The sequence below is a fragment of the Xiphophorus maculatus genome, chromosome 22 (genome assembly GCF_002775205.1).
Source record: "Xiphophorus maculatus strain JP 163 A chromosome 22, X_maculatus-5.0-male, whole genome shotgun sequence".
Lineage (NCBI taxonomy): Eukaryota > Metazoa > Chordata > Actinopteri > Cyprinodontiformes > Poeciliidae > Xiphophorus > Xiphophorus maculatus.
This window is the reverse complement of record NC_036464.1, coordinates 19880293-19906376: the sequence shown is the minus strand read 5'-3', so window position 1 is coordinate 19906376 and position 26084 is coordinate 19880293. Positions and strand designations below refer to the sequence as shown.

The window sequence follows — 26084 nt, the reverse complement described above, 5'->3', positions numbered from 1 at the left end:
ACGTCTTCAGGGGACAAATCATGTTTTTCAAAACATTGCAGGGTTACACACAAAAGTAAAAAGAATAAATAAAATGAGCTAAATATATGACATACATTTCCAGTATCTACCATAAAAAACAACCCAATCACATTTGGCAAAAATCTATTAATAAACTCTTTATTGTAAGTTGTTACATTTAGATTTCTCTCTCTAGCAGCACTATTCAAATTACAGATATTCAAGGGCAGTAACCATAGACTGTAGTTCTCTCTTAATGCAAAATGTCATCATGTAAACAAAGACAGACATAGAAGATAAGTAGAGTAAAATGTACCACAACAGGGCAGGATGCTAATGTGACAATAACTCATGTAAGGTTCAAAGGACGAGTTTTGTATCTTTTGAGATAAAATGTGACTGGTCCAGCACACGAAGAAATCAGAAATGGTGTACAGCATCTTCTTACAATTTTTTTGTTTGTTTGTTTTGTTGGAAACGGTGTGATCACTTGCCACCTGTATGAGGCGTGTTGGAAAATGTCCATCACCGGTTTACAGAGGTTGGTGGAGGGACGGTTCCGAGAAACCAAACAAATCAGTGACAGCCAACGTAAGTAGGACGTGTAACAGGATTATTTTAGTGCAACAGAACCTGCGATTAAACATTCCAACAATTTCTTTTGACCTCTTTACACTATATCCAAAGACACGTTATAAATATGGCACATTATATCCACCGAGAAGCGCTGATTCTGTACTTTGCTGGACAGTTATAGTGCCCACAAAAAAAAACCCAACTTTGATTTTCCAACCCGTTCTCTTTTGCAACTTTTACATTACTCAACGACTTTTTCTATATCTTTTGAATAACATTTTTGCAAAAGTGCTCATTTAAGCTCCAAGTCAAACGAAGGCCAAGCTAGCAGCTAGTTAGCTCAGCTCACCTTGATCTGTCATGGGACAAAATTGGAATAATTTTCCAGCCACAAATCATAAAATTATTTTTGGATAGCCAATTCTTGTCCAAACAAAACAGAACAAATAAAAATTGGCTTACAAGGTGAGTACAGACGTTTAAGGTGACTAGCTTTAGCTTGCTAGTTTTGAGCCTAGCAGCCTGCTGCTAGCTTCACGTTATATGTGGAAATCTGATTTAATTTGCTTCTCTAACTCCACTCTGTTACATTTCCACACCAGTCTGACAATTGTTTCTTTTACAACAACTTTAACAGTAAATGTTTTATTTTATTTCATATCTAGATGTCTAACAAACACTGGAGTGCAAATAACATCCAAACTGCACTATCATGCATGGGTTTTCCAATACCAACCTAATTTAGAAGAATGTAAGTCATGTAAAGCTAAGTGTTTTGAACTGTGTTCACACTTAGCTTTTGTAGCACAGCGTTATGTTGCTGCACGATGAGGGTAAACGAGTCTGTTCCATGCTACAGTTCCAAGTAGATGTTCAGTTTTGCCCCAGTGTACTGTACATCTCAAGGTCATGATGAACAGCAATCAAATTCTGGAGCAACACAAACCCTGAATAGTCGGAGCACAGTGCTTTGAGATGTTATCAGCATGACTCAAATATGTGTGTCTATAGAGACTGTCTTTTTTTTTTTTAATCTATAAATTTTACTTCTGAAAATGTCAGTGAGTCCACCAACTCCGCTTTTATATATTTAAAACATACAGCTGTGTTCAAAACAATAGCTAGCTCAATCCCTTAACACGCCTGCTGCTAGCTATGTAATTGAACCTCTATTTCAAAGGGTGTGATCAAATTAATGTCAGTGTGGAGTTCAATCGATGAGGACATTCATTGAATTCGTTAAATGGGTTGTTCCTGAAGTGGATAAAGTAAACTGGGGAGGTACAAAAATGGATAAAGTACAGCAGAAAACGATGGCCTCTCCAGCTAAAATGATTTCAAACGCTTTAAAATGAAAACCTAACCCCAAAGGAGTTACCTCTGAGTGCTGTAGCAGTTGGAAGAAGCCTAGAAGAAGCCAGAAAGTCTGAAGCGAACAGGTGACGAGGTTACATTTTGACCGAGAGCACATTGACTGGTCTGGACCGATGGAAGTAAGATTGGGGGCTCATTATGTGATGTTTGTCGCTCTGTAATGCTGGGCCTATTTATGTAACACAAGGGATAATGGAGCAGTTAAACGACAACTAAACTGACGTTGTGTTGTAGGGAACGCCCTTAAAACTGTTGTTTCAGAAGGACAATGACCACAAATACACCAGCAAGCAGACTGTATCTTAGTTCCAGACCAGAAAGATTAACTTTATGGTGTGTTCATCCCAATCTACAGACTCAAAGTAATCTATCAGTAAGCTAACATGATGTTTGTAAGGCAAAACCTAAAAAAAAAGACAAAGGCCTTGGAGTAGTGGAATGTAGTCCAATCATCTGAAGTTGGTCAACTTCATTCAACACAGATCTGGAGCCATTCCAGAAATAGTTGTTCCAGAACTTCACATTAGTTCAGTTAGTCAAAGGAAAGTTAAATCCTCAAAAGGTCTATCTATATGATTCCCCCGCTTCCTGTAGAGTAGAGTAATAACAAATGTGTTTTGTTCTGATTTGAAATCACAGGTGCAGTGCATGTCATTGTACGAAAATAAAAATGTATTACAAATATTTTGAGATCTACTCATTTTTCGTCAACAAACTATTATTTTGAACACAACTGTAAACGACCACAAAGATCCAAAATGTCTTCATTTGCATAAACAAAACAATCAGTCTTTTTTTCATTTTTCCCAAGTGTTGTAAAGTAGCCAGGGAATTCTTGTGAGACAGAAATCTTGATCAAACGTTCCTGTCTCGGAAAAGCTCTTTGAATCATGCGTGTGACAACAGCCGAAGACTGTAGATCGTTTAAAAAAAAAAACCAGAGAGGGTCATTACGTCATTCTGGCAATTCATGAAACACTCGAAACTATAATTAAGTACCCATAGCTGTCTCTATTAGTCAAACATACTAGAAAAAAAATATGAACCTCTTAAAAGAGTTTCTCATATTTTGAAATGTCTGCATACTGCAGTACTGGAATACATACTCATACAGTATCGTTTATAGCAAATAACTGAATTATTTCATTTATTTAGCACAAAGCATGCTGAATAGAAAAAAGTGTCACTTTTAAAATAGTCTAAAGTGACTCGTCTTTTCAATGTTCTCGTTCGCAGCTTGTTCCTCGACAGCTGCGGTCTATCTACAAAGGCATGACAAAAACCAAGAAGTTTAGGCATCTAAATCAATAAAGAGAAAAGTGATTGCCTTAAACTGTTCCTAGCCAACTTCAAGGAGCACCTACACAGACGTGATCTCTTCCCTAAAGAAGCACAAACGCCTCAGGAAGAGGCACGAAAAAGACCGGATGAGGGAGCGGGTACTCGTGTACGAGGAACGCAGCATTAGCGTCGTCGTTTTTGTTGGGGTTTTTTGCTGCTAAATGGGGCCGTTTCCGCCTCGACTGCCTTCAGTGATGTCATGTGTGACGCCATGCTTTCAAGACATGGCAAAAAAAAAAATAATGAAAGTGAGGACCCGACACACAGAAAGTGAGACAGACCCAGAAGTGAGACAGAACGAGGTCTTGAGGTCTGTTGTAAAGCATAAAGAGGCACCGTACCCAACTGAGGGAAAACCCGAACCGCCATCAGTCAACAAGCTTGTCCTTGTTAGCCACGGGTATGGACTGTTAGATAAAAAGAAATTAAGCTGTTTTTTTTGTTTTGGTTGGAGGTCAAGCAAAAACTCACCTCCCAACCTTCAAATTCAAATAAATAGTAAATAAATAAAAGCGACATTAGGTGCTAACTTGATACAAGGTGAATGAGGCTGGTTTAAAATGAAAAAAAACAAGTAAAAATAACCTGAATCCGCTCCATATAAATGCTACTGTATTAACACAGTGATAGTCTAAGTGGATGTGGCTACGAGAAGTAGAAGGAAGTTGGCACTGTTTGCTGATGACACTGTGCTGCTCTGGTTGGTTACAAAGTCGCAACAAATGTGCAGTGTGTGCTGGCAGACACCAAGAAGGTAAAAAAGAAAAAGATTATTTCAAAAAATTTAAATTAAATGGAAAGTGGAGATTTTTAAAATTATATTTATTTAGTTTACGTGGCTAATGGACAGTGCTCATATCCATTACTGCACCACTTGCTCATTTCCCAGATTTGTTTCAGGTCAGCCCTTCAAAGTGAGACTAGGTAACTTAAATAAACCTAGTTCCTAAAAATATTCGTAAATGTCCAATTAGAACCAATTCATTAATGTGCAGATAGGGTGACTTTAGTAAAGTGCTGCTTTTATAAAATGATTATTCCTAAATTATGCTTTAAAATGTCAATATTGACCATATAATTTTGGTGTTGGGGTCATTTTGTCCAGTTGGGTTGCTTTGGATATAAAACAAAGATGTCTCCCAATGAAAGTTCAGCACTGCAAATGTTTCAATTTGTTTTCGCAATGGAAACATTTTTGCACATGCAATCTCCCTTCATTTGCTTTGAAAGAATGGGTAAATGAAACTAGCTGCCAGCGCCACTCTGTGGCTAACTTAACGTAGACTTATGGAGACTACTGCAGCCATGGGCTCTTCAGACATGGCCTGGTTCAGGAAAATGTTATAATAACACGATAGGGCTAGAAATTGTATCGTTAGTGGAGGAAGTGAGGCACCACTGACTGTGTTGTTGAGGGTTGCTATAACCTTAAAAAGCGAAACTCCACAGAAGAATTTGGAATCCTAAACATTTTTAAGTCATTTTTCTACATTTTGAACCATTTTTCCTCACACAGCCAATTATGCAAATTAGGCATTAACAACATTTAGCAGCTTGTAGCAACTTTTAGGGCAGTCAGTAGCTACTTTCTGTATAAAGAACTTGGCAACAGGATAATTCAAATTCCAAAAATGCTTTATTGATTCCAAAGGGAAATTAAACGTTGTTGTAACTCATTAACTCAAATTCTTCAAAGTGATACGGTAGATAGTGATGACTGTTGGCAGGAAAGATCTCCTGTAGCGGTCTGTTATTATTATATTGTATTATTATCTGTTATTATCTTATATTGTCCTGTTATTTTGGTTTGATTAAGAGTCACATTTCATGAGGGGGAACTGCAGTATCAGAACCACAATCACTGAAAATAGGGTGTAATATAAAATATAAAATCTAAAGAACCTAATATGCAATTCAGTTATTGAGTATTTTTATGATTATTGTCATATTAAAATAATTACTATAAAAATATATACCAGTTTAAGTATGTGGGATACAAAATGGAAGTAAACAGGGGCAGAATGGTAACGCGAGTACACAAAATGGAGGAGGGAGAGATTGGCCACAAAAAGTCACATGGTCTTGTTTTAAAAGAAATGACAAAATGTTACACTGAACGTGACAATAATAAGACCTAGACGGCCCAAATACACGTATGACCTCCCAGACTGGGTGTCGGTGTGTTGGTGAAGGTGATAGTGTGGTTGCTCCTCACATAAATACGTTTTCAGTCAGGCAATCCTGCACAGTTCAGCTACTAAAGTCGTAGCCTGAAAGTCGACTACCAACTGCTGCGTCGCACCAAAAACCTTAGCGCTCGGCCGCTCGACGTCAAGACAACAAGTTAAAAGTTCTTCTAAATAAGGTTTCTTGTTTTTTTTAATCATCATAAAGGCATATACTCTCTTCTGTCTATATTACTTGTTTATAAGAGTACATTTTTGCTGAACAGGATTGAAGAAAACCAGCAAAGGGCAATGTAAACCATGGTCCGTCTAACAGCTGAGAGGAGCGCCGGCGCGCCCTCTCTGAACTCACCCACAGTAACAGATTTGCATAGGCAAAAATGGGATTAGCCCTTAAACAGTGGATTCCTGAATTCTTTACAGAGATGCAAAATCTAGTTCAGCTCAACACAATTCAAAGCAAACATACACATAAACAAAAATAATATTCAGAATTATCATGTCGACTAGGCCCAGGCTTCTCTTCTACCTCTCTGGTCATTTACACAGAGTTGTTTACAGTGTTAGGCTTCAAGTAGATCTAAAAAAACAATAAAAACAACTTGTACATTGACAACTAGATGTGAAATAAATTAACCAACATGAGAGGTAGTGAAACACCTATATAAATGTTTGTCTTTTCTTAAATATAAAAGAAAAAAAAATAAACTGTCAGTAAGGCCAAAGCTTTGCAGACCTCCAATCCCCGTCAGGACACTTCAGCTTTCAACCTTTTTGTTTTTTTAATGTATTTATTTTTTATTATCATTATTATTATTATTATTATTATTATCATTTCTCATCTATAAAACCAAAGCCATGTCTCAAACGCTATCTCACATGGAATCCATTGGGAATTTAAAGACAAAATCAAAAAATCGGAACTCACTTCACATCATGATCATTGCTCGTAAAAATCCACCATCGCAATGCAGGTATTAAAAATAAAATTCAAACAACCACGTGCACTTCTCCCGCTGCGGAAAAGTTGGAATAAATTAGAGGACGACAGCAGCAGAAGCTAAGGTTTCTGCTTTCTTGTGTCCTTGTTGTGAAACACCATCAAGTTTCAAACCGGCTGGCTATTAAACTCCCCCCGCCGCGCCGCACGTTTTAAACAGGTTACACGCATCTCATTGTTTATGAATGTAAACTCGGTTTGATTGCACCATAATTTCGTTATCTGGTTCCTGGTGAGACATTCTTGTGTTAGTTAATATATAGAAAACATACAAGCGTATTTGCGCAGAGGAGGGATTTGCCAGCAGGAGTCCATTTTTAAAAAATGGCCGAAACGAAAAGCTACCGCAAGTTTTGACATTTTTCTACAGAAACGAGTTTCGTACGTGAAACTTGACCTTCACCGTCAGATTTTTTTTAATTAATTAATTTTTTTTTTTTTTTTACAAATTCTTCGATTCATTTGCCTTTGATGATCAACGGGGCGCATGCATGTGCACAGCTCATCACTCGCGCAATCAAGCAACATCAGTCACAATCTGGTGGAAATGAGTTTCATCTGGATCGACGACAGTCTAGAAAGTGTTCTGTGTAATTTATGTGGACTAGAAAAGCAACGAGGTTCAGATTCTTCCCTCGCGAGGCATGGGCCGGTCTTTGAGGTTTAAGGTAACCCAAAGAGGTCAACAACGCTGACCTGGGCCAGAAGAAATGTTGGCTTTGCTGGAGCTCTCTCTGGTTATACAACAGAGCACTGTCCCTCGCCCACCTGTTGCTGAGCACAGAAAGTTAGACGTCTTATGTTTTTCCCTTGCCACACAAATTTGGATGTTAGGAGACAAATTGTTATTACACAGGCCGATAGCCTCATTAATAAACAAACTGTCCCATATTCTGTTACAATAAGCAGTTGAAAAATGCTACTAAATTTAGCAGGCCTTTTTTTTTCTAAAAAAAAAACAAAACTGCTCGATGTATCAAAATAAATAAATGTTGGGACATTTTTATAATTGCAGCAATCAAAAGTTTACTGCATACCTCAAGCTGCACGACATATTCAATCACAATCATGCTCACAAGGTCAGAGAGTGATTGGATCAGACTAAGTATTTCACTCTTCATGCACTGAATTGCTCCTTTCTAGTGATGTTTTTGTCCATTCAGATTGACTTTCACAGACTTCTTTTGTCCACGACTGATGAAGACCTTACAGCATCAAGTTCAGGAAGAGCGTTGGCGTCTTTGTGGTGACGGAAAAGAAATTATGACGTATAACGTTCAACGATAAAACTGCAACGTCAGCTGTCCCTAAAAACCACCCAGCCGTGTTTTTTTCACGGCAGCGGAAATAAACTTAAGCAATCGGTTGCCGTTGGACGTACTTGCGTTAAATTTTTTGTGTTAATACCGTCAAAGCGCGGTTATTGTACCGGCCCATGCCTAACCCTCACTAATCGGAACCAAATGTCTCTTTACTGCAGATCCAGATTGGCACAAGAACATCAGGTAGTTAGAGAAGGCGTCAACATGGACGCCTCTGTGTGAGAGCAGCGTCACCGATACATTTAGCACTCTCCCGACCGGACTATCTGGTTCCGCATATCCATCAAATCAATGAACACAGAGGCTCGTTGTGATAAAACTGCATCTTATACGCTGCACCCATGCACTTTCTACTGAAGATCCACAGGTAACAACAAAGTTTCTGTTTAAATGTTCATATCATTTCAAAGAAGAAAAAAAAACAGTGTCCATTGTATGTTAAACATGTTAACAGGACATTTGGCAACTTAACTTTTCTATTCCTGTTCGGTGTTTTATTGTGTCTCATCCACGCACGCGCACACGCACACACACATTTATAAGTGCATGCTGTTCAAGTCAGGTTAGAAAAACAGACCAGAGTGTGTGAGGGCTGGCAGTGGGAGGGAAGATTAGCACAAGCATCCTATCATCCTGCTCGTCTACAGCATGCTTAAACCGTTTTGGTTTAAGGTGAAAAAGGCTTGTGTGGAGCAGATTTCTTTGCTAACCTGGGATTGTAGCCTTTCAGCATTATTGAACCAGCCCTCTGAAAAAAGCAGACCCATTAAAAAAATAATAATAAATCAAAAACCTCTTCCCAGGACCTTTGAAGTCCCATTTGGCACCCAGTTAAGCAATCCTCTGAAAATCCAACACCTCGAGGTCTAAAGCTGAAGCCTTTCAAAGGCCGGGGTTAAAAAAAGCTCACATGTTTACGCCTGCACCAAAGGAAATTGCTACCGTTTTCCTTCCCATAATTCTCTGCTCATCTAGACAATGTAAGGTTTATTTTTGTTTTCGCCATTTGCAGTTTTGGCCCAAACTTGGCACCTGTGCTTCTCAAGCTGTAGGGGGTTCTTTGAGCAGGTGAGAGAAAGAGGGAGGGATTAAAAATAAATAAAAACATTTTTTAAAGTATGGGAGGTAGGGATTGTTGGACAAACTGTGGTTGCTTCACAGCAAATCTGCGCTTCTGCCGCCTTCCTTTACGCGTAAAGGCATTGTGATTTTTTCTTCTCAGCGGAGAGAAGTTCGTGAGTTATATAATGTTAGAAGTAGCTGCCCAACCACAATTCTAGCCCTTACTTCTCCCGGTTACATGAAGGAAAACGCTCGGACAAACGGATGGACGGACAAGAAGAAGGGCTGGAGAAAACCTCTCCATAAAAACTGCAGTATTGGTAAAACTGACGTACCTTTTCTTCCCCCCTTCGCTGAGCGTATACAACCAGTAAGAGCCAGCCTTAGTACCTCTCGGAAAAGGTTGCAGTCCGCGGCTTATATTGTCAAGCTACAATAAAGACAGGGAGAGAGTGATAGAAAAAGAGAGAGCTGCATGCACAGAGAGCCGATGCTTCAACTGGTTAAAAAGGCAAAGATTCTCCCACTCCAACCAGCCACTGGGTGTCATGTTTGGACAGTGAGGAGGTATAAAACAGAAAAAAACAACAACAAAAAAACAACGGGGAGATGGGACAACAACCGACAAGTAAGGACAAAGCAGTAAAGTGAAGGTAAAGAAAGAATGAGGTTCGATTATTACAGTACGGGAACAGTGGGTTTGTCCTTTACGTCTCTTTCCTTCTCTGCGTCCTCACCACCTGAGGAGTCCTTGTCCACGCTCAACCTGCGCATCGGGTCGGCCGTTCAAACCGACCGCTGACGAGGACGGAGTCGGCCGCTCGAATCAAACGAAACAGCACAAATTGCTAGCAAAACAATCACTGGCCAGCAATAATGGTCTCAAAGCGACCAATTAACCAGCCAGCAAAGGCCGACCTAGCTCCAGTGAACAACTGGATAGAAACTGCTTAAAAAATATAAATTAAAAAAACACAAACAAACAAAAAATAACTCAACCAGCTGTCTTGGATGTTATTTAAGATTGTTTTTGCTTTTTTTTGTCCCCCCTGTCAGAACAGAGAGAGAGACTTTGCTTATTTTCTTCCAAACCTGACTTCTGGCACCGTAGTAGCATTTGAAGTTTTTAAGTAGTAGTCTCGTTGGCGTACATTGGCAATGACGAACGGTGGCGAGGTTTAGGTGTCGAGGCAGGTGCGCCTCCTGCTGTCCAGGAGGTCTCTGTAAACGGAGGAGTTGAGGAAACGGGGGAAGGAGTCCCGGTGCATCAGGGTGTAGATCTGGAGCTGGGCCTCCTCGTACATCATGTTGCTAGGCTCCGTCAAGCTCTGGTTTATTCCTTCTCTGACCCGAGAGTCCAGACTCACCTGCAGTAAGGAGACGACATGGGTTATTCATCTGCACCGGCCATCTCCAGTGCTCCTCACTGAGACACACGTAGCGGCCCACCTCTTTGGGCGACAATATAGAGACGTAATCTTCATATATAATCCTGGCCTTCTCATCCACCACCGAGGGGTTGGTCTCCTTTTTCAACTCTTCGCAGGCCAACCAGAAAAGCAGGTTGTCCTCGCTGTACTCAGAGCGCAGGAAGTCTCGGAAGACCTCTCGGCCCTCCAGCGAGCGCAGCATCATCTCGAAGCTCCGTGACCACGACAGCAACTCTTCTAAACTGGGACGTCTGTGGTGGGAGGGACAAGCGGCCGCAGGTTAGGGAAAAAAAACAAAAAAACGAAACAGAGGCGCAAATAAAAACGTACGACAAACGGAGCCGGACTGCACTCACTGTTCTCCAGCAGCTTCAATACTGTCCATCTTGGTGCAGGTCTGCCGTTCGCTCCTCTCAATTCTGTCTTCATTCCTGTTGAGTACACAAAGCAGAAATTATCGCACGCAGCTAAATAATTGAATTGTCCATTTTTGGGGTGAATAAAGTTGTTTTGACTTGATTTAAACAAGCACCAAAACTTATTTCCAGCAGGTCAAATATAAACAGCTCAGTTAAAATTCACTTAACTTGTCAGGGGAAGGCAGTTTTCTGTGTTTCAATAACATCATAAAGTCACACCACAGTGAGAGAAATAACCTTTAGATTCATGTTTGCCCTCATAAAGAAATGAAAAGTCTCTATTTAGTAGTTTTATTTTAATGTGTAGAAACAAAATCTAAACCAAAAGTCCAGAAAAATCACACTGCATTAAATTATTTTTATTGTTAGTGACTTAAAATTATTCCATCCCTAGAATGGATTCTAACGTCCAAATACTGGCTATGTGATCACACTGAATAAATCCACTACAGGACACTGATAATATGCATTAAGTGCACGTCCACAGATTCATTTTCTCCCTTTCCGAAAGAAATGGCAAAGGACGTCAGGGAGAAGATACTGTTCAGCTGTTCACAAAACAAAAATAAGTAAAAAAGAAAAGGCCTTCCTTTAGGGCCAGGCAATAAAATAATAATAATAGCAATCATGATTAGCCACGTGGTCATGTTCAATAGAAAACACATTTGATCAATCAGGTTGAAAAGCATCATCAATCGTTTGCCTGCCAATGCAACAGAAAACAAACAGTGAAGAAACCTGTTAAAGTTTCTATAATGAGAAGTCAACCAAAATCCCTCCTGGGAAGTTTTTTCCCCCCCAACGTATAATGCTCGATCCACGTTATGACAAGCCAGTCAATTTGCAACTTTCAGGTGTTTTTCTGGAGTTTGTTTTATATTTTGGTCTGTTGAATTAGACATCGGAGTCTCTTTATTGTTTTGAAAAAGGGGAAACGTACAAATTCAGCCGGGCATCAAATAATTGTTTCTCCAAAATCTTTTTCTTTTTTAAACCATATAGTCTTATGACTATATGGTTTAAAGCTTTTCAGGACAAGATGTTACGGAGGCAAAATATGCCATATTTTGACTGCTACGTCACTCTGCCCAATAGTCTATGGCCTCAACCTATCACAACACTTGTTACGGTCCAAAATTCATCATTTTTTCCCATATTTTACTAATGCTTTTTCTTGTTTTCTGAAAATATGACTTGGGCAATTATGCTATACGACTAACAAAACATAACAACGTTCTTTCATTGATTGAAAATGTAAATGAACACCCAAGTGCAGTAAAAGTATTAAACATCGGTTAGCGATGGGGTGAAACAAACTATAAGCACCCATTCGAAGAATCTCAAAGATTTATCAGAATGGATTTGCTGATCAGAAATTTACTGTCAGATTGAATTGCAGACATTTTCTGCATTTATTGGAGGAAACGTGCGGTCAGAAAAGGCAACTGCGCTCCATCAGCCTTATTCAAATCGACAAGTTAGACGGACGGACGGAAAGCACGGTCTCTTTGGGTAGCTAATCACTTTGAGGTGTTGCAACATTTTACAGTGTCTCTCCTTCCAGAACAGGTCCAAACTTTAGTCTGTGCAGGAAACACAGAAAATACATTTTGATAGCATCTAAAGAAGACTTCAGTGCAAGACATAGTTTCCTTCACGCATTGCTGCTCAGCTGGAGATTATTTTCGTCATGCAGGCTTACATTTAAGCACATTTGCACCGTGCGACCGTGCAGTGTAGATGAAAGAGACAACAGTTTTAAACACACAACCGGCAATCAATATGGGCAGATTAAAGAGACGGCTCAACAATCCTGACACTGAGACAAAAGTGCAGCAGCAAACATTGATTATTCACCTATCAACAGATCGTAATCCTTAATTATTATGATGTCGGGCTTTTTAAATGATCTTTTTCTGGCGCCCACTAGATAACATTAACTAAAATGTTGAAAATGTGTCATTTATCATTTGAAACCTGCAGTGAAGATGACTGCAGGAGCCAGTATTACAGGATCTCCAACCACTAAAACTTACTGCTCTTACATTTAGTCAAGATCTTGTTCAACTCTCAATAAATGTAACTCAAGTCAAGCAGAGTGTCTCAGTTCTAGCACGGTGTGACGTCTTCTTTCACCGGCAAGAACCGAGGTAAAGGATGGAGCGGTAAGTCTACATATCGGACGCCTAACGAATTAAGCTAATATTTTTATTTTTTTTACATGTCTGAGAGCAGTACCACATCGCTCAGGTTGTCTGGACATTAAAACGCTGCAGCCTTGTGGTGACCAAATGGCAACAGTCAGTTCTCGAAGAGATGGTCAGCAGTGCACCAAACTCTGCGGTCACCGGATGAAAGGCAGGAAGAACTGTTTTAATTGGACGTCATATAGTAATCTTGGAGAAGATCTGGCTTGAAACTGAAAGGGAATCTGTGGAGATTAGGGTGATGGAAGGGAGGCCTTCCAACCTCAAAACAGTTGGCCAAGGAAAAGTCATGAGTATGCCAGTTGGTCAGTAATTATAAGAAGGATACAAATACTTTCAATATGGAATTTTCTTTAAAGAAAATGTAAATAATAAATAAAAACCTAGTGAGTCTTTGATTTGCATATCTTGGCAGGTTAAGGTAGCCATATAAGGAATATCTTTATTTTACTGTGGCACATGATTAAGGTATAATTATACCTTAATTATATGAATTAAGGTAAAAATTTTCTGTTTTCTGTGTGAGCACCTACTGTGTGTGGGGTGTGTGTGTGTGTGTGAACAATATGTTATTTTAAAAAACTACTATTCATTTCAATCCGTTTTTGAAATTATTTTTATGCATATAGTTTGTATTAATTTCTACACTGTACTTGTATCTTTAAATAGGTATACGTTTATTTTGAACATTTTGAATTTAATCAATTGGTTGTATGACAACTTAATTATTACTATCATCATGGCCTTCTAAGCTTCCAAAACAACATTATTCCCAGAAGAGGTCATGGGTGGCAACAGGAAGAACTCACTTCCAAGTTGATAGACTGAAAAATTTGTTATTTTAAGCAAACAAATAATAAGTGTATAACTTGGATGTCAACTAAAGTTAGCTTAATCTGACCTTACAAGTTCAAAACGTGATCAAAAGCTTATTTTAAAAAACTTTCCGTCATCACAACGGACCTTTGGCAAACAAAAAACAAACATGTCGGTGTGTTCTTAATCTCTTAAATTAACGGGAGGTTGTAAAAATTACCAAAGAAATCACAACAATTCCAAATACAAAAATGTATTACAGATTTTGGTCCGAACTAACGTCAGTATATTCTAACTAACTGCCTAAGGATAAAAACTAAATTGATAGTTATGATTTACAAATGGCCACTGCATTTCTTTTTGATTTGTCCTCATTTATTTCAGCTTTACTCTTATAATCAACTCCATGACCTTCATATTTGCCCCAAGAAGACTGACTTTATTCTCAAAGTCTAAAAAATAAAGAGTTAAATGCGTAATTCTGAATGATTTCTCTCTTTAAATGACCTTAACAGTCTACAGTACAGTGGAGTCCGGCTGCTAGCTTCTTTCTCCTGTTCTGGCTGCAGTTAATTACCAGTGGACACAAACAATCAAGTTTCAGTGTCCGTCTTTATGTAAATACTGCAAACAACGCGGCAGCCTCTCAGTCTATCGTAGCTCAGTCACACTTGAGAAACCACAGTGTAACACACTGAGAAGTCTATTTTTGGTCCCTCCATGGAGGATCTTTCCGTCCTCTTGCTGTCTCTTGTCAAAGTCCCCATTGTGCAGCAGCAATGGGCTAAGCCAGCCGCAGCCCCCCGGCGCCCTCACAATACGGCTAAATACACAGGCTGTTCTTCACAGCTGTTTTGCATGTGATTGGGGATGGAAATAGAAGACACCCTGACCACATAAGGCCCTTGTGCAAGACTGTGTGAGGATGCTCTCTCTGTGTGACCCTTTAAAATCCTCCTTAGCATTTAGCCTCCAAAGCTCAGCTGTGAAGCTCCTCTGACTCAACAACTCGCCTGAGCAAAAAGCGCCGGCACCCAGCACGTTCGGCGACATACATGCAGGCCTTGCTAAACTAAGCAAATTAGCCCTGCCGGGCTGCCGGCCGAAGCAGCAAATAAAACATATGTGTTGCTGTGGAATTTGTTTTTCTAGGCTGAGATTTGGGAGACCCGACACCGGCGCTCGGCTGGGAAACGCACAGCGGACTCACAGTCCGCAAGCTGCGACCACTTCAGATGAAGTGGCGTGAAAGAAGCAGAGCATTCACCATTCACTGCCTGAAAACAATGTTTCATTCACTCCGCTCTCCTGGCAGGAGCCGAGCCACAGTCAGGCAGCTGGAGGAGCTTCGGATCAGCTCAAGAGTTTCTGGTGCCTTGCTCAGAGGCAGCGCGCTGCCGTCGAGGTTGTGCAACTTTATGGCCTGTGGTCAAGTTTGTTCCGATTTGGATTTTTAAAACGGCACAGAAAATTAGGGTTTCATTGTAAATGAATCTTTCTGTAAACGTAAGACGAGCAGCTGAACAAACACTCATAAATCATTTCACCAAAAAAAAAGTAACCAAAATACCCAGGGTGTGTACAGTGTTCATAGACCGTTTAGGAAATGCTGGTTTGTAAGATTTTCAAAATAAGATTTTTACTTCACAAGAATATAAACAGAATAGCCAATATTTGGTCCTAAAACAACAATTTACCCATGCATTTTATTTTTGTTCATCTACAGAATAACTACGGTAGGGCCTTTATGCATTCATTTCAATTAATTGACTACACAGATTTGAATGCGATTTTAAAACGTTTTTAACTCAATTAACGGGTTGATTGTTCCGGCTGGAACTGTTGTAATTGCTCGTTTCTGGTAAGCCCGTGAATCTGACGCACAGGCGACATCTGCAAACGACGATGGACGACAAAGTCCCTCCTCTTGGCCCACTGTGGGCTCATTTTAACTTCAAAACACAATCTGATGAGATGCTGGAAAAGACTATTATGTGTACGTTGGATATAACAGCACTTTACACCAATATGATAGTTGAATGACAAGATTAAAAACAATTATCTCTGTTGTTGAGCTCTTTTGTCCATTTATTCAACAATTTAGCAGCAAAAAGGGTTTTTGAACTGAAAATGTTGCTTATTTTGTTAAAATATGGTTCTCACAGTCAGGAATCACAGTTCCAACACAGGAACATACTTTGATCTAAACCATTATACTGTAGCTCTTGAACAGGTCTTCTGCCCTGCATTTAGCTCCATTTATCTTCTTATCAACCTCTGTGGTGTCCCCCACAACATAATACTACCACCACCATGTGCTACCATGGGGCTGGTGATCAGAGTGATGTGCAGGGTGTTTTTTTTAATTATTTTTTTAAATGAAATGTTCGACAGTGCAGAAATTCAGCCAGGGGTGGTGGTGTTGTTGTGACTTCCTGGAAATGTTGCAAACTTGCCTACATAGCAAGCTCATTTTTACATGTTCCACTTGAATGCAAAGTGCACAGATAAAAACATGCAGTGCACTCTAAAAATAAAAAAGGTTAAGTCATGACAGGCAGCCTCAAACTGTATCCAACTGTTCACTGAAGTTCACTTCTGCGATTCACTGGCATCATGTAGAAATGCAGTTGAAAACTGTGCACAATTTGCTGCGGTAAAGAACTGTCAAAGTGTACTGCAAATTATAATTTAATATTTAAACAGTTGACATGTAGCACTTATAACAATTACAGAGACAATAGTTTGTATATCCAGATAATTCCTGGCATGCAGCTACATATTTTCCTGGGTAATTTAAAACTTTTTAAATCTAATTTAATTTAACTCTCTATTAAGCTTATTTATCATACGTAATATCTGGATTTTATATATACATTTGTTTGTAGGATGTAGATATGACTGCTGGCACAGAGATAAGGCGTAACATTCCCATGCTAGCATGCAACGGACATCAGAAACAGCTTCGTAACAACAGCAACAGAAAACTTATCAACCAGAACTACGAATCATAAACATCACAGTTTTGGCATGTTACTGGTCTTAAAATATATCACAGTTTTGAAAGCAACCGCTTAAAAACCCTTACTTTTTTTCTGTCTCTTACCCAGGAAGTCATTTCAGATAAAATCTTTTTGGGGGAGACCTGAAGAAATCTCCCTCGGTTGAATGTCCACTTAATAAAATGTAAGAGAAGACGAGCCGAGTTTCCTGTGTGGGTTGTTCTCTTATTGTGGACCACCATGTCTTTGGTAAGTCTGGTCTTACCCATTAGTGTTGCCATGGTAATCGTTTTTGAACGTACAGTTGCCTTCTTGAGCAGCATATCAGACTGCAGGCTAGCTAGTGAGCCCATAGCTCGGCTGGTTAACCTGCTAATGTCAGCTGTGTTACTGTAAGAGGAGCATAAAAAAGGGTTTAACATTCTCCACAAAAAGCAGGCTTACATAAAAAAACTAAATTCAGAGTGTGTTTTATTTTCATATTTTGCTTTTGACTGTGTACATTTGCTAAACGAATCTTTTAAAGCCGCCTATTGTTTTAAGCTGGCAGTCTCATCACAGCTATTTTACTACATGTGACATGAGTAGAATCTCAAATTTGTGAGCTGAAAAAAAAGTCTTAAAGTAATGTGAAACTTTGTTCCAAAGGTTTGGGCATATTTCACAACTTTTCATTTAAAGATGCTTTTAGACCTTGCAGAACATCCTGCTCAAACCTGCTTTAAACCCATCGCTGCCACACTTTTCACTATTTAGAAAATCCCTATAAAATACAGGCATTTTATGGGGAAATGTGGTGGAATGTGGACAAGCTTTGCAAGGCTTTGTAGATTTAAATTGAAACTCCTACCATTTCTAAAACAGCCTTGTACTGCTTCCTTCCTTGAAGTTACAGTATATAACCTTTGTAAAAAAAAACCAAACAAAAACAACCAATTGGATTTAGGAGGAAGGCCTTAGTGCTGTCAATTAGCTAGTGTATGTGCCAATCAGAACCTCTCCCTTTCTCTCTGCATAACTACAGTTTTTCCCTGTCAGTAGAGCTGGCCATGAGTGATCAAGCTAGTAAGCACGGCCACCAATGAAAGAGGATAAACAGCTTTAAGTTGTTTCTTTGCTGATCGCATATTTTGCAGCCCATACCCAAGGGTGATGGACAGCGGTAAGGCCCTCCTCCTGGCTCCGATTTTTTTTGTTTTTGACCAGGAGCAGTGGAGAAGCTTGATTGTTGTTGGTTTTTTTCGCAGATTATCTGCCTCATTTTCACGGAGGTACGAATACACTCCCCAGATGTAAATAATGAGCGGTAGCGGTCAAACGTATGGCTTGCTTACCACAAACACTTGCAGCAGCCGCACCAGCAGAGGCAGCAGGTATTCGGTCGAGGCTGTCCAGGGGCCTGGGGCGGGGCCTCGATGTGAGCCGCCTGCCTTTTTCTCATCTCCACTCCACTCCCGCTGTGGGGCTTCATGCGTGCATGGAACAAACACAGTTGAAACACAACTCAAGAGAGCAGGAACAAATCAACAATCATGCTCCGCTTTCTCCTCGCCGGACAAAATCATCTGGGGAGGAAAAACAAAAAAAAAAAACTGGAGTGTGTGGATGCACATTGAGGAGAAAGACGACGCGCCGAGGAAGGAGGAGGAGGACTGAGAGGATTCCCTTCCTTGTTTGGTACGAGGGCTTTCTGGCATCAGCCCAAGTGTTTCACTCAGCTCTGACACACACTAAATGTGCATTTTAATGGGCGCAGACAGAGACAGAGGAACAGGATCTGCATATCACACACATGGACAGGCACGTGCGTGCAACAAACACACAAGTCGGCGCACATTCGCATTAACCCGTTCAGCGTCCGTCAGAAGATGCAACATCCATCACCGACTGTCTGGAGATAAAGATGCATGTAAAAGTGCTTTTACAGCGTTGCACACTCGTTTTTACTGCAGTTGCCTAACTGATTGTTTTAACCGACACTATCTTTGGGCCACTTCCCATATTCCCCGCTAATGCTTTTTGCTTCCTATAGTATGAGCTCTTCTTCCCAGTCCAAACACACAAGAACAGCATGTAAAGCAAGCACCGGGCTTTGTGGTTCAATATCACAGAAAAACTGACAAACTCTTTTTAAATTCTGACTTTATTGCTGTTAATATGCGACACTCCCACTGCATGACCAATGTTCTAGTCCAACTCATGCCCTTGAACTAAAAATAACATTGTACTTCTGTCAATTTGCCTTGTTAGACCTACTAATACCCAACCTTCTCCTCCCTATCATCATGTTAACGCTCACACAGGTCACAGCACACTCCACACTTATCGGCACCCATGGTAAAGCTATTAAAATGCCTTGAATTTACTTTTTTTTCCTCTGCTCTCACAAGCGCATTGTTTCCCACAGGAAAGTTTTTCAAAATCCACCACTTAATTTAAGCACATGCTTTTTTTTTTTTTGGCCCACATCAAGAGATGTTCAGAAAACCGCTGCTCCAACACTTACTGCAACTTTTCTAGAACTTTGTTGGGATAATTAGGCTGTGGTTGGCTGATGCTAGGTGAGGTAATTCTAATTGACTGATTTGATTTGCCTGTTTAACTTGTTTCAGCGTTTTCAGCTTTTTTTTTTTTTTTGGACCACCGCCATTGTACCGGAGTGTTTTGCTTGTAATCGACAGCACGCTAAAGTAAAGCGTGGCGCTTCGCTAGACGCAGTTCGACAACTTTCCATTGTCTTAAAGGCATCAGTGCAACAGCCGAACAGAGACAGAACTTCCTGAATACCTTCAGAGTAAGAGTTTGATACATTGGTAACACTTTTTTTCATTTTCTACGCTCAGGTAGAAAATGAAAGGAATTTATAAAAGCGATTTGAAAAACTCAAACACTTTTTGAACTTTACAGAAAATCTAATGTAATTTTTAACACTTTAAAAAAAAAAACTACTTTAGCATACATTTTTAACCAAGACTTTTCTTGACAGAGGACCAACACTGCGGCAGGAGGATTTTTACACTCGACACAACAAACCTTGGGCCTTTGTTTTTTTTAAAAGCATCTGCTCTGTGCTGATCACTAAATGAGGAGCTGAATTTTACGTTTTGGTGATGCTGCCCTTGAACTTTAAAAATATAATTGTGTCAAACTGACAATTAACCTGCTTCCACCCTTTTGGCATCTCTGGATAGAAATACAGCACAGAGATTTTTGAAAGCTACTGAAAATCCAATATAGATACTTCTCAAACTAGGATTATCTCTAAACACATACAAAAAAATAAAGCAACTATGGAACAGATTTTTTTTTAAAAACCCTCTTACCTGCAAAGTCATATTTCCCCTATAGTCCTTAAAAATCCAAATTGCAATAATGGTGTGTATCCATACAAAAGGCTTCTCCTCTTGTTATCATTCCCTCTACTGAGCATAAACACATGTGATTTCCCACAATGATCCTACAACGGGAGGTAAGCCTGGCACAGCCTGCCTGATATGCAAAAGCACTCGTCAGACCAGCGGAGCGACCATCAGTTATTCAGCAACCAGGCAGCACAGTGGAAAACAGGCGACTGGATGCAAATGACCGCGAGGGTTCGGCTTTGTTGCAAACCTGGAGCAGAGGCCACATTGACAGGATATGCAAATATTGGTTGGAAAATACAAACATGCTAAGATGAATGACCAAAAAGGGAGCCACCAAGGCTGCAGCATGGGTATTTTGGTTTGGTTTTCTGCAGAATTCAGATCTATCCCAAAACAAGTTTTTAGATTAGCTTAAAATGTAATGGAAATGTTTATTTCCCTACCAGCTTTTTGTTTTTTTAGCAATAAATGTGTATGCTGGTTTTATCCTCGTTTGGTAAAATCAGCTGACTTTGAGTTAAATGTTTGCTGCTTTAGAACTTGTTAATGTTTTTTTTTATTTAGTCTGACTTACCACATTAACTACTTTTAGTACAAATCAAAAGACTTTTAACATTTTCTAATGCATGGCAATAAAAACACCTATTAGGAAATATTGGTGGCAACACATCTGAAGTGACCAACGAAAGTATGCACACAACCTGAACTTTTCTCAATAGCTTACAACTATTAACTCCAACGTAAGCATCGTTTATCATTTATTGTGCTACATTTTTTAGCATGATAAGATTTCGATTTTATTGTTGTCACGATAAATTACAATTAATGATGTTTAAAAAAACCCTAAAATTGTCAGGATTGCTACTTTTACCATTTTTATCCACTGTTTGTTAAATAGAGGTGCATCAATAAATGTGGGGGAATTATGTCTCTACTAGCTTTTGCCCATTACATCTTTTCTTTATTTCTTGGCCATGCAAACTATTCCTAGCTGAAAGTGTTGAAAATTAAATTTGTAAACATAAATTTACTCGCAGCAAAGAAATCTATAAAAAAAATGCGGAGGAAGTTTATTCTTCACTTGATGGTACTAACTTTGAGACTCAGCCTGATGTTAGAAACGTAAATGTGAAACAAATAATTCATCACATTTAATATTAAGTTCTTTAAAAAGATTTGTTAACATCACTATGTCTACTGTTTTTTAACTCCGGAAAACAAAATCTTTTAATTACCGGTTATCACAAAAAATACAGTTTAGTTCATTATCAAAAGTTATAAACAGAAATATCTGTTACAACTGAGGAAAACGTTAGGACATTCCACCTGCTAATAGCTAATTTTACCACTTCTAAATGAAATAGCTACAGTAAGACTTTTCTTGGAGCCTCTTACCAGTCTCTAAGGTTGGTCTGAGGAAAGTTTGTCACCCTATAGCATCTCTATAAGCTCTAGGTCTGGGGTTGGACTAGGCCGAACACGTTCCACTTTCAGTTCTGATCTTTTTCTACGTTCTCTCTGGCCATCATGTCTTTTTACCAGAACAAACGTTTCCACCTTAAACACCAGAAAATGCCTGAGTGTGTTTGTTTTTTTTTTTAAACACTTGGGTTGTTTTTAGAATAAGTAAAAACCCAAACGGAAGTACAAAAACATGCAAAGCATGACATTTGCATAACAGGTCTCCTTTAATGTGAACATAAAAACAGGGAAGTTCAAAGGAAACATGCAAAAGAGTTACCGAAGTATAATTATTCTGATCTGAAACAAAAGCACAATACCGAAGTTTGCCTGCGCGGAGTGGCAGTCGTGACAAAAAGAAACACTTACCATGAATTAATGAGTTCCTAAACACAGGTCAGACAAAGCAGTCATGGCGTGAGGTAATAGGTTGCTGGGTGATAGCAAGCTGGTTGACAAAGTGACTGACTGGTGGAGTGTCTCAGTGTCCGCTCGGCAAGCGTGCTGGCTGTTGGGCTCGCGGGAGCGGTGGGACGAGGCGCGGAGGTACTTGTCACCACGGAGAGGAGGAGAGGTTACTGGTGTCACCATCCCTGACCGACGGGCACAGGAGGGGAACGCGAGAGACGAAGTGAGGTGTGACGACCCTTCTCGCTTACTTCCCACCGCGTCGGTCTCCTCGGACCTCAACAAAACGGATCCTTCCTCGACTTGAGAGAGCAGCGAATGTGCGGCATCTGAAAAACAGCGGGTGGAGGAGGGTCAATTCGACTTGTTTTACACTAATAAGATGCAGGATCCAGATTTAGTGGAGCTGAGACTATTTTTCTAAAATGAATTTGAGGAACAAAGAAATCTAAATCCATCTTGTTTTTTTACACGCTTAATAAACTTCGTTTTTATATACATGTATTTATGATCTGTTATGTTATGCAGTTGCAATCTTGTTGGTTTAGGTGCTGAAATGATTTACAGACCAATGTGTCAATTTACAAAGAGAAAACAAGATGAGCCTCTGGTCAGATTGCAAAAAGCTAAATACTTCATGGTCACAAGTTATTAGCATGTGGGGAAACAATTATCTTGTGGCCATGCCTTAATACTGTGTGTTCACAAGATACAAATACTCAAGTCTTGAGCGATCAGGAGAAGGAAATAAAGTTCCACATTTAGCATTTCGCAGCAGAAAGCCACAAGAAGTGCGCTTGCGCTATTATTTAGATGCAAGCGGGGTGGTGCTGAGGGCAGAGAAGCAGAGAGTGTTTTACCGATGAAGGCTGTTAGCTGCAGTCTGTCCTCTGCAACACCTCCGATCTTTAACCATCATCCTAAAAGTGAGGATCCCATCCTTTTTTGCCATCATGGGCTTCCGTACTCGTGATTACGTAATTTCATCCCGTCTTCACTGAAAGTGGGTGTCTGAACGACAATTAAAATCAAAGGGCTCTTGTGAACCAGGTTAAAAGTTGGGGAGAGGAAATAAAAGTTTTAAAGCGACTAACTACGACTCCTGGTGTTTGACTCTTTTTAAAAAAAATCAGGAATAGGCAGCGATCGTTTGGAGGATTTCCCCGGTTTCTCTCTGGGTGAAGGTGCCAGCTGAAATAAGTCAAATACGACAACATTTTTGTCTTCTACGTGAGTGAAAACAGCAGGAGCCTTATTTCAGCCAGCTGACCAGCCGTGGATCCGATCCAATTTGAAACAGTAACTATTTAAAACGCTGCTGCACATAATGCTGGTAATCAATCAAAAGCACTGCGACCCTCCACAAAAATCAAACTTTTACTGGATGAGAGAAATATATAGCAATGACGTGGCACCGTACTCGCTTTCTGATTGCGGAAAAAGCAAATCAGTTGTTTTACAAAACCGTGTACAGACTTTTTTTATTCAACGTGAGAGAGACCAGGTCACTGTCGACTGTGAGTAAGACGGCAACTGCTCCTAACCTCACCACAGTCCCCCACTTAGAGAACGACGAACTGTCCCTTTAAGAAAGGTTTTCCAAAACTGAATCAGCCAACACCAGCAACTTTAAAGAGTTCATGTACTGATCCAACACCAGAGGCTTGTTCAGAACTACTAATGCTCTGTTAGGACTAAAAAAACGGACGTAAAACACAAGAAGGAATAGTACACATATCCTCTTAATAACCTATCAAACACTATCTGCATCTTTATTTGTGTGACGCATGGAAACCAACCTTACATGCATCTTTCCTCATCTCCTCTGTTCTACAAAAACACAACATGCTGGGTCAGTGCTGTTCCACAGAGAAAACCAAGCCCTGCAAAGACAGAAGCTTTCATATCTGCTGGTGGCAGTTAAAAAAAAAAAGAAACTGGGTTGAAAACAAAGGGTTCTCCTGTATTTTGAGGGCTTTTTGAAAAGGGATTTTGTATAGCCGTGTGCAAAGATAGGTTTTTCTCTTTGCATCGCACTTGAGAGATTTTCCACAGCCAATTTCCAGGAATTAGTCATCCCCAGAGTGACTTCCTCAAACATGCATCTGCAAAAAAGAATGGGGAAAAGTTAAAGCAGTGTCGCTAGGAGACTAATGCTGATTGGTTGAGCCGCCCGAGTCGGTGTATATGCAGAGGTTTTAAATTCAAGTTAAAATTTGAATGTCAAATTATTCCCAATTTCAAGACTTTCTAATCATATGCCAGAAAAAGTGCTACAGCGACCCATGTTTTTCCGGTTGCACGGGGAATAAAACTCAGCTCTGCCCCTCCCCCACCTGATGCTGTACACCTCCAGGTCACTGGCTAATTCTGTTAGTCTCAGACATGCCGCCCATCATTCTTAGTAAGGAAAGTGTATTTAAGACACAAGTGGCAAGCTACGAGCAACATGTGTGTAAAACAGCCAATTGCAGGAACTTCTTGAGCAGATAGCTTGACTAATTATCCAGGTAATCTACAATTAATATGCACTTGTTACACCATAAAGCAAAGCATAGCAAAAAGGGATCCTATTCTGCAGAAGCAGCATTTGAAAACTGTAATGATCAATATTTTATACAAGTTTATCACACCAGATTAATATGCCTAAATTGGGTTTTTAAGTCATTGGTCACCTGGACAAAGTACAGCAGCAACAATCCTCACTAAACTGAAAAATATGCTAGAAGGACACATCAGGCTTTTAGCAATGCCAAGCATAATTGTTGCTATGAGACCAAACACCACCTGGCATCCTGGGTGATCGCAGGTTCTGTACTGTTTTACTGCTACATGTAAACATCCTCAAGTTAAATATCTGCCCCTAACAGTCTGAAACGCGATGATAAGAGAAGCTCGCAGTGTTTGCCGTGTTTCAGTGACGGGTACAAGTTAATGGGATTTATAAGGAAGTGTCCCAGGATGCAGTTGCAACATAACCTGTGTTGCTCTGACTCAACACACCCATGGGAAACTGCAGTGTGGGTGTTCCTGCAGCTGTGCACCGCAGGATCTCTCTGTTCCAGTAGATATAAAGAGGGGAGGGGGGGAATAATGTCAGACAGCGGCTAAAATCCTCTTCCAACACAGAAACGTGTCAGGATGGTTTATTTCTGACACCCTCGGTGAACTGTCACAGCCGGGAAAAAGCCTTTTAAAATAAAAAAAGGCCCGTGCATATCTTCAGAAATGAAGTCGACACGCGCATCGGACCCAGCTTCTGCATGCACTAGCTGCGCTGGCTAGCCTGCTGGTCTGGGTCGCCTGCAGCTGCTCGAACCATCGCTGCGCGTCGGACCCAACAACCGAGAGACTGGGAGTCTTCCCAGCCGACACTGTCGAGTCACAAAGCGGCCGAAGAGAGAGCTGTTCGGTGCCGACTGTCGCACGGAGGCTCTCCAGAAATCAAACGCCACCCACTTTCTCGCTGGCTAGCTTTAGCCCGAGAGCCGCTATCTGTGACAGCGAAAGGAGGTGGAGGCAGCAGCGGCGGCGGCGGCTAACTCTAGTTAGCCCGAACAAGCGGAATCTTACCCCTTTACGCTGGGATGTCACTGTCCTACAGTGATGGGCGTGAAAACGCGGCGTCGCGACGCCTATTTAAAGACATGGCGAACGGGAATCCCGCGGTGTAATCGTGTCCATCGCCGCTGTTTTTCCAGCCATCCGCCCCGCTTCAGCACCGATCTCAGCCGAGCTTCCCTGGATGCACTGCGCAGGCGCGCTGCTGCTGCCGCCGCCGCCGCTGCTCTGTGGCTGCAGTCGGTCAGAGGATGCACCGCTGGGGCTCCACACACACACACACACACACACACACACACACACACACACACACACACACACACACACACACACACTGGGTCATTACATCTGCGAGCTCCACGACATCCTCTCTACTACCACCGCCCCCCGAAACACACAACATGGTTTGAAAACAATGCTGCGTTTATTTCCGTCCACCCGACTGCAGGGACAGTCCAAGACACTTTACTAAATTTAGAAGGCAAGTTTATTCTGGAGGAAACGCATCCTCAGGTTATGAACATTTTTATGTAATAAAACAAGCTTTAAAAATA

General features: G+C 40.5%; 1 protein-coding gene across 2 annotated transcripts; it reads right to left on the bottom strand.

The window, feature by feature from the left end:
- Positions 1-143: 143 nt before the first annotated feature.
- On the bottom strand, positions 144-25707 carry LOC102235187 (regulator of G-protein signaling 17-like). 2 transcript variants are annotated; one of them, XM_005815778.3, is made up of 6 exons: positions 25543-25707; positions 21931-22298; positions 18070-18200; positions 10648-10722; positions 10311-10542; positions 144-10228 (listed from the first exon to the last, which is right to left on the bottom strand). In XM_005815778.3, the coding sequence occupies exons 2-6, from the start codon at positions 21931-21933 to the stop codon at positions 10040-10042; spliced, it is 630 nt and encodes a 209-aa protein (XP_005815835.1). In that variant the 5' UTR covers positions 21934-22298; positions 25543-25707; the 3' UTR covers positions 144-10039. The 2 variants fall into 2 exon arrangements, with proteins under 2 accessions (XP_005815835.1, XP_023183373.1); XM_023327605.1 differs by lacking the exons at positions 21931-22298; positions 25543-25707 and having other exon boundaries at positions 18070-21915.
- Between the last annotated feature and the right edge of the window lie 377 nt (positions 25708-26084).

What these genes read in the sequence shown, in the direction of transcription:
- LOC102235187 (XM_023327605.1), bottom strand. Translation starts at nt 18,206, where the DNA reads ATGAAGCCCCACAGCGGGAGTGGAGTGGAGATGAGAAAAAGGCAGGCG. An exon ending in GGCTGCTGCAAGTGTTTGTG is followed by an intron (nt 10,723 to 18,069) that starts GTAAGCAAGCCA and finishes TGTACTCAACAG; the next exon opens with GAATGAAGACAGAATTGAGA. An exon ending in ATTGAAGCTGCTGGAGAACA is followed by an intron (nt 10,543 to 10,647) that starts GTGAGTGCAGTC and finishes CTCCCACCACAG; the next exon opens with ACGTCCCAGTTTAGAAGAGT.